At 34.8% G+C, this 9,085-nt stretch overlaps 2 protein-coding genes across 2 annotated transcripts; both read left to right on the top strand.

Moving 5' to 3' along the window:
* Positions 1-2,116: 2,116 nt before the first annotated feature.
* On the top strand, positions 2,117-2,434 carry LOC145282194 (zinc finger BED domain-containing protein 5-like). The gene has a single exon (XM_080132242.1). The coding sequence runs from the start codon at positions 2,117-2,119 to the stop codon at positions 2,432-2,434; it is 318 nt and encodes a 105-aa protein (XP_079988368.1).
* Positions 2,435-2,827: 393 nt separating this feature from the next.
* On the top strand, positions 2,828-3,283 carry LOC145282178 (uncharacterized). The gene has a single exon (XM_080132241.1). It carries the CDS (start codon positions 2,828-2,830, stop codon positions 3,281-3,283), a length of 456 nt encoding a protein of 151 aa, XP_079988367.1.
* Positions 3,284-9,085: the final 5,802 nt, after the last annotated feature.

Raw genomic sequence — 9,085 nt, 5'->3', positions numbered from 1 at the left:
TTTGGTTTTGGATGCATTAAAGGTAACCAGCCACATCTTCCCCCACTGAACCACGCACTCGAGATCAGAGGAGAGAGAATCAGAGAGAACTTTGTAATTTACAGTTTCTGTGTGTATGCATGTATGTGTGCATGCATGTGTTTATTTCCATGTGTATGTGGGGTGGAGAGGGCTCCCGTAAACTTTGGTGAAGGCAACCCCTCTAGGAGAAACCAATCTCTGAGTTAAAAAACTATAAAGCAGGAGACCAGTACTCACATTAAGCTGGTCTGCAGTTTAACTTGTTGCTGGCTATCTTGCTCTTGCTTGTTGCTGGATCTTAACATTTTGAACCGAGAGAGAAATTTAGCTGTCGTACAAAGCTAAATCTCTGTAACATCATCTTTGTATAGATACTCCCTCAGGCATGTGTCTATAAAAATAGTCCTATAGCAATGGAAAAGTTGTGACGCGTGTAGGCTTGAAATGCTGGAAGCATGTAATAATTGATCTGCAATCATTATATGTATCCGTGTGTGTATGTACGTATATGTGTACGTGTGTTTATATATGTACATGTGTATGCATATATATCTATGTGTATATGTATGTATATATGTTTATGTGTGTTTGTATGTATATATGTATATATATATATGTGTGTTTATGTGTGTATGTATGTGTACATGTACATATGTCTATATTTGTGTATAAATGCATAGATATGTATGTATATGTATATGTAGTTACATGTATGTGTATGTATATGTGCATATATGTGTACGTATTTGTATGTGTATATATATGTATATGCCTGTATTTGTATATGTGTGTGTATATATGCGTATGTATTTGTGTATGTATGCATGTGTGTATGCATATGTATTATGTATTGTGTATGTATGTATATATGGATATATGTGTGTGTATGCGTGTATGTATATATATGTATGTATAGCAATGACCGTCTTCAGTGTCATGTCTGCTTGAATGTGTGAATTCGCCGGTACCACTAAAAAAAAAAAGTCATGTTAGGGTTTATGGTATGAGGGAGTGGCACTCGTCTGACAAGACGTTGCAATCATCATGTATATATATATATATATATATATATATATGAGCAAATAGTTAATAAAACATGTTAAAAAACACTTTGAAAAAGAGTTAAAAACATATTTAATCTGAAAAGGAAACACTTAATAAGTGGATAGTCGTTGATCCACAGAGTTTCGAAGAAATACTTTCCTTCTCATCAGAGGGTAGGAATTAGCAAAATAAAGGATCGGATTTTGCATACAAAAGTATTTGATGAAACTGCAAGTAAGTCAAAGATCTTACTTGATAACAAAAAGTGAAGCAGAGGGAATATAGTGAAGAAAAAGGTAATTTCACATGAATGGATAGTCTGGTGAAAGGTAAAGTATCCAATTTTATATATATATATATATATATATATATATATATATATATATATATATATATATATATATATATACTTGCTTGTAATATACTAAATTTTACTGGGTTTGTATAATTCAGTAAATTTTCATATACCAATGTTTTTGCATGCTTCATTTCCTTTAAGGGAATTTTCTTTAAATAATGTTCCGATTTTTTATTCAAGAAGTCTGAAGAAAGGCTGATTATATGAAAATTTTCAAACGCCATAATGCTTGAAATTGTCCAACCAGTCTTGAAACAATTGTAACTTACAATGAAATACACTTTTTGTTGCTACCAATTCCTTTTTTTATTTTGTTAATACAGTATATATATATATATATATATATATATATATATATATATATATATATATGTTTATTTGTTTTTTCAGACATCCCATGGCTACTCCAAGTAAAAAGAAGTACCGACAGTGCTCCGTTGAATATTTGTCTTACGGATTTATTCCAGCATCACATAATGAATCGAAATCAATGTGCCTCATATGCATGGATGTACTTCCAAATGATAGCATTAAACCTTCTAAGTTAAAAATCCATCTAGAAAAGAAGCACACAGGAAAGAACGATAAACCAGTAGAATACTTTAAAAATCTTCGTGATAATTTTCAAGTTCGAAAAACACTGTTTCAAGTGTTTAATAACAAAGCGAGTAAAATGGGTGATGGTTTGCTGGCATGAAATATGAAACTAGCAAAATAATAGCAAAGGCAGGAAAACCCCATAATGTTGGTGAAACAGTAATTCTACGAGCAGCGTCTGTTATTATTTTGTCAGTTATGAAACAAAATGCCAGTGAAATAACTAATTCCATCCCTTTAAGCAACTCTTCTGTATCACAACGCATTGATGAAATGGCAGAGGATGTAGAAAAACAATTGATAGCCCATTTGCAAGTGAAACAGTTTGCCCTTCAACTTGATGAATCCACTTTAAGAAATAATGCGGCCATTTTATTAGCATATGTTAGATTTAACAGTGATGAAGGGCCCTAAGAGGAAATGCTTTTTGCTAGAAGTCTTGTGACAAGACACAAAAGGTGAAACGATTTTTGTTGAAGTTGTTACTTATTTCCAGGAAAACAACATTTCACTCAAAAATATAATCGCTTGTGCTACTGATGATGCACCTTCGATGACAGGCAGATACAAAGGTTTTATTGCACATTTAAAAAAAGCTCTCCCGCAAGTATTTTGTATTCACTGTGTGATACACCGTCAACACTTACTTGCAAATAAAATGAGTGCACGTCTGCAGGATGCCCTTACTGTCGCAATACAAGTAGTTAACCATATTAAATCAAATTCTCTCAGAGACTGCCTTTTTCATGAATTATGTAAGCAAAATGGAGAAGAGTTCGAGCGGCTTGTATTACATATAGAGGTGAGATGGCTATCAAAGGGGAATTGTCTTCAGCGTTTCATTGCATTTGGGATTCTATTGTTTCCTTTCTTGCTAACACACAACTTGGAGAACAGTTGCTTGCAAATAAATGTGATGTGTTTTTCTTATCAAATATATTTGAAAAACTGAGTTCACTTAATAAACAGCTCCAAGGAAAAGATTCTGATCTGATATGTAGTAAAAGTGCTATTGCTGCTTTTCTGAGGAAACAACAGTTGTATATGAATAATATCAGGCGTCGTGCATTTGAACGGTTTCCTTGTTTGGCCTCTGTTAGCAGCGATTTGCAAGATCTTCATCTTGCATTATATGCTGAATATATGGAAAATATGCATGCAGATATGCAAACTCCGTTTAGTGACCTACTCATGAGGGTTATACCGACTTGGGTTTCAATTCCTTTCAAAGTTAATGTTGCTGATATAGACATATCTTTGTAAGAGCCTCTCATTGAATTACAAAGTGATGAAATAATGCGTGCAAAATTCAAAGATGGAAAGTACAATGTATGGAAGACAAATGATGTTGCTACAAAGTACCCTTTGCTCTGGGATAAAGCACAGCTCTACGTTATTGCTTTTCTAACATCTTATCTTGTTGAATCGGGATTTAGTTGTGTTTCTCAATTATTATCAAAAGCTCGCAATAGACTTGACATTGTGAAAAGAGGGGACCTCCGACTATCATTAACATCGATGGAACCAGAGATAATGAAACTCGCCGAGCAACATCAACCACAGGGATCTCACTGAATAAAAATGCCTACCTCTTTTTTTTTTTTATAAATTACACATTACACTTTAACTGTTTATCAAAAATTTTAACCAGTATACATAAATGCTGCAGTGAATTCAGTTGCCTGAAGAGCTCTAATCTCCATCGGCTTGACCATGGAAGAAACATTGTAATATTGTAATACAAGATATTGGTAAAGAATTATTATCACTCTAATTTAGATTATTATTATTATTATTACTTATTATCATTATTATCATAATTATTATAGTTGTTGTAGAATACTTTATTTGCATTAAATTAGTTTTCATTTAAAAATAAAGCTTAATTATATAATATTTCTTTGATTATTAAAACCTCAAAATTTATATTAGTGAAAAATAGAAGATTGTCTTATGACCAATAGTTATGAAGGGGTCCACCAAGATAAAAAGAAGGGAAAAGGGGTCCATGAGTAAAAAAAAGTTGAGAACCACTGATCTAAACAATATGATATAAATGCGGGTGTACCTCAGGGGTCTATCCTTGGACCTTTATTATTCCTAATATTTATAAATGACCTCCCTGATAAAATTGTTTCTGAGATGGTTATATTTTCTGATGATACCACGCTCTATAACAGGCACAAGGGGAAAACACATGAACATATATCTAAGGAAATGGCAAAAACACTAGAGGAAGACCTCCAATCTGTAGTTGAATGGGGACAAAAATGGATGGTCACATTCAATGCTGCCAAGTCTAAGTTTGTTTGCTTCAATAATTACAAGAAACCTTCTCAACCACCAATAGCTATGACTAAAGATACATTACCTGAAGTACTTCTTTCAAACTCTTTGGTGTAACGTTCACAGGGAACATGAGCTGGAACGGCTACATTGAGAGCGTTGCTAAGGCTGCTGTGAAGAAAGTGGGCTCTCTCTACCATGCTAGAAAGCTACTTTATTTATTTGCCTAAAAGTATCCTATATCTCTATAAGGCTACCATTCACTCATGTATGGAGTATTGCTGTCACATTTGGGCTTGTGCATCTGCTACTAGTCTCTCGCTCTGGACAGGGTTCAAAAGGGAGTCACCAAGCTGATAGATCCTAAACTGTCATCAAAGCTTCAGCCTCTGTCCCATCAACGTAATATTGCATCCCTCTGCTTGTTCTACAAGTATTTTAATGGTGAATGCTCCAATAAACTACAAGTTCTTGTACCCCCTCAACATAAATACTCCGACAAACTCAAGCAGCAAAATCCCACCCCTACACAGTAGAGATCCCCAGATGCAAAAAAGCCTTTTACTCTAATAGTTTCTTCCTCAGAACTGCTGAGACTTTGGAACTCCCTTCTGAGTTCTTGCTTTCCAAATTGTGCTGACATGCAGAAGTTCAAGTGTAAAGTGAATAGACATCTTGCTGCTCAACTCCCTACATAGTATCCCTGCAACTTATGTCCCCGATAGTAGCCCCCTACATCAAAGTGGCACTGTGCCTTTTTTTGGGGTGAAAATGGAATTAAACAAAACAGTCCATAAACATATAATTGGAATAAAAGACAGTTCATAAATATTTTCTTTATAACAGTTCTATTTTTATGTTTGATGTAAAAAGAAAATATTTACCAACACTTCTGATGTTTAAAAAACAGTCCATAATATATTTTGGGTTTGTATTACTGTACACATAGATTCGAAAAAGTTGTCAAAAAAAACAAATATATAACAAATAAATGTTATCAAAGGCAAGATAAGTTACTTTTCTACCAAACTGGATATATTTTTCGTGTTTTTATTCAATGTAACATGTTTATTCAGCTCGAAAAACATACAGTGTTTACCGATGTATTGGAACATTCAAGATGGCGTCTGATTCTCTCTTTAACACGGTAAGTGTGGGAAAAGATGTTATAAATAAAAAACCAGATAAAATACTGTTAAAAACTCGCTCAATATATGTTACCGTGACATAGGTTGACATATATTCGGCGGGTTTTTAATAGTATTTTGTATAGTTTTTATTTATAACACCTTTTTCCAAACTTACGGTGTTAAAGAGGGTGTGAGATGCCATCTTGAATTTTCCAATACATCGGTAAACACTGTATGTTTTTCGAGCTGAATAAATATGTTACATTGAATAAAAACACAAAAAATATATTCAGTTTGGCAGAAAAGTAACTTATCTTGCCTTTGATAACATTTATTTGTTATATATTTGTTTTTGGACAACTTTTTCGAATCTATGTGTACAATAATACAAACCCTATATTTTCATTATAAAAGTAAAAAAAAAAAACCCTGCATAAATATTAAAAAAAAACACTTCATAAACATATTTTTATTATAAAGGTTATAATTTTGTTTTTATAAAAGTTCAAATTAAGACTGTTTGAATAAAAGTTCTATGTTTATATTTGCATTTAAAAAAAAAAAAAGAAGGTACATGATATACAATTTTGGTCATCCGTACCTAAAAATTTGTCAGGTGTGACTTATGCCTAATAGCTTTGTAAACAAAGTATTCCTTGTTGACTGTCTGTCCAGTGGGAATCCAGTGCATGTAGATCATGTCCGTGCTGCCAAAAAAATGGGATCATCATAAGTTTCTGAGTGGATTTGCTCTGTCTGGCCTTCTTGAATCTAGGAAAGCCAGCATACTTCCACTAGGAACTCTATCCCTGGGTCATAGTAGTAGATCCAGCTTTCATTGCAGGTTACCAGAGCATTCAAAACTGTGGGGCGTCAACATTTGTCTGGATAAAAAAAATCACACTCATTAAAATGAGTCACAAGAACAAAAAGTGATCGGAAATGAGATAAGTTGACAAGCGATAGGGAGGCTGTTGAAATCTATTGAACCTCCTGAAACCAGTAGTGACTTGGCCATTGATGATTGGTTTCTGGATCATTGGATACCAATGAACTGAGAAGACACAGATGTAGTCGTTTCTGGTGACCATTGGAAAGGGACTGGACATCTAAGATTGCCTGTTGGAGGTGAACATATTGAAGAGACGGCACAGATGAGTTAGTTAGAATTTAGTTCAGGGGAGACTACTGAGAGAGAGAGAGAGAGAGAGAGAGAGAGAGAGAGAGAGAGAGAGAGAGAGAGTCCAAAATTCAATGACTTGGTAATTGACAAAGGAGGTTGCCATTGGACTGACACGACTGGACAACTATTAACAGACAGCGTTCAGGGTTTGTTTTCTTCCAATAGCACTGATGAGTTAGTTAGAATTTTGCTCAGGGGAGACTACTGAGAGAGAGTCCGAAATTCAGTGACTTGATAATGGACAAAGAAGGTTGCCATAGGACTGACACAACTGGACAACTATTAACAGACAGTGCTCTGTTTTTTTTTTTTTTTTTTTTTCATAACGATGGTATAATACACACATCCAGAGCACAACTAACTTCTACCAATGACTTGGATTGTTCAAATGAGTAAAAACCTGATTTTGTACAGCAAGCAGTCATGTCATGTCAGGTAAGAAGAATAAATAAAGAAAAAAAATGGCCACTGCTTTTACTTATAGGCTAGCAATCTCATGAGGTTACGAGAATTCAGGGCATCTAATATACATATGAAAGGCAGACGATCTCAATAAAAAGCCTGTTGATCAGAGAAAGACATTCCTTTTGGCAGATGTGAGTTTTGTCAGATGTATATTGAATTTTGATATGAGAATTGGGAAGAAGGAGAAGAATAGTTAACATAAATTGCTGGGAGACTGCAGAAAATTTTACAACAGTTCTTACTGTTGCCAATCAAAAAAAAGTGATCATCCGGTCACACTGAAACAAAAATTTACTTTTCCATAGATAAAATTTCAATAACATTTTGTTTTTTTTTACTCAACACTAATTAAGGCCAAAACACCACTCGAGAATAAAGGTTAATTAGATTACTAGATTTTCAGCTGAAAGATGATGAATATTATGAGAGGATTGAAAATTACTAATAGAAGTTTGATTACTTATAGGAAATGTTTATTACAAGTATTTCTTGACATTGGATTTGAAGTAAACCAAGTTGTAACCTGCTGGGAACCAATCCAATGGTAATATGTTCCACAGATGAGAAGCCCTTGGAAAGAAACTATGCTTGTAAACATTTCATTTGATGTTAAGCACTTGGATGAAGAAAAGAAAGTTTTATGTATCTGTGGTACAAATGACGAGTTCTCGGTGTAAACGTCTTACAAGGTAAAACTATAGACTGGAACTCAATGATGCAACTTCCACTGAAATATCGATGGAGTAGAGGGAGACTATCCACATCTTTTCTGTGAGAAAGGGGCTGTATAGAACAGGAGAGGTCATCTCTCCACTAGATTGTGAAGTCAATTTTGTACTTTGTCCAAACAAGAAAAAGTGCTCTGAGTGACACCTCCCCAGATGTGGCTGTAGTGCTGCATCTTAGGACGCTTCTCTTATATAATGTAGAGCAGGGTTTTTCAAATTTTATGCATCGAGGGTGGGTGGGTGGTGGTGCATATTGCTGACATTTTAGGGCTATACAGGCCAAAATAAAACAATAAATTGACCAATAAACGGTGAATGAATAACTATAAAATGGATGGAGGGACATCTTGTACAAGTATTGAAAAAAAGTAATGACTATTCATTACTTCTTTTACTCCTCTTTGGGGAGTGTGTTGAAGTTCACAATGATCTAGGTCACTTTCTGCTAGTGTATTTTGGAAGTTGTATGGAGCGTTTTCTTTTTTCCCTTTTTTATTTTTATTTAAACGTGATTAGTGTGAGAGGCGCAAAATTTAAAGGCACAAGAAATTAGTTTCCAGTTTTGAAGTCCTGTTGAATGTTTTAATCTTCTCCAATTTAAGGGATCCCTTCCCGCTTTATTGCAGCAGAAAGCATATCGGGGGCTCATGCTTTCTGTGGCTGAATCCCTAACGTGGGGAGTTTGGATTAATTCCCAAGTTTCTAGTTTCGACATTGATGTGAAAAAATGCGAAATATTCATCTTTATCAAGGGAACTTCCCCACTTTATTTCAGCAGGAAACATTTTTTTTTATAAAGGAGTCACTGCTTACCAAGGCCTGGAGGCCACTCGAGGTTAAGGGTTAATGAGTGTACAATAGTCAATGGGATAATATTGTAGCAATCATTAGTAGTGGAAATTTGGTAAATTGAATTATTTAAGGAGATGGCTCATCAAGAACTTATTTACGTTGGACTTGAAGACGACCAAATTGTAGTCAGCTGGAAAGCAAGCGAATGGAAGAGAGTTCCACAGGCATGCAGTTCTAAGAAAGAAGCTATTGTGGGAGCCTTTCCAAGTCTCACACAAAAACACGTGTTCACATCTCAAGCCATATTTCTTGTCATATACATACGCGCACACAAACATACGTGCGCACACGTATACACACGTAGATGTCTTCACGTTCATGTACATACACCCACATTCACATGCATACACACACACACTAACGTACACACATGTACTCACATACGCGCACATGTACGCACACATGGGCAACATCACTTCCC

Source organism: Euprymna scolopes, chromosome 1 (assembly GCF_053919585.1).
Source record: "Euprymna scolopes isolate OS-2025 chromosome 1, ASM5391958v1, whole genome shotgun sequence".
NCBI lineage: Eukaryota > Metazoa > Mollusca > Cephalopoda > Sepiida > Sepiolidae > Euprymna > Euprymna scolopes.
This window is presented reverse-complemented; position numbering and strand designations above follow the sequence as displayed.

Bases quoted from the DNA above. Each gene is read 5' to 3' on its own strand.
- LOC145282194 (XM_080132242.1), top strand. From the start codon at position 2,117: ATGAAATATGAAACTAGCAAAATAATAGCAAAGGCAGGAAAACCCCAT.
- LOC145282178 (XM_080132241.1), top strand. From the start codon at position 2,828: ATGGCTATCAAAGGGGAATTGTCTTCAGCGTTTCATTGCATTTGGGAT.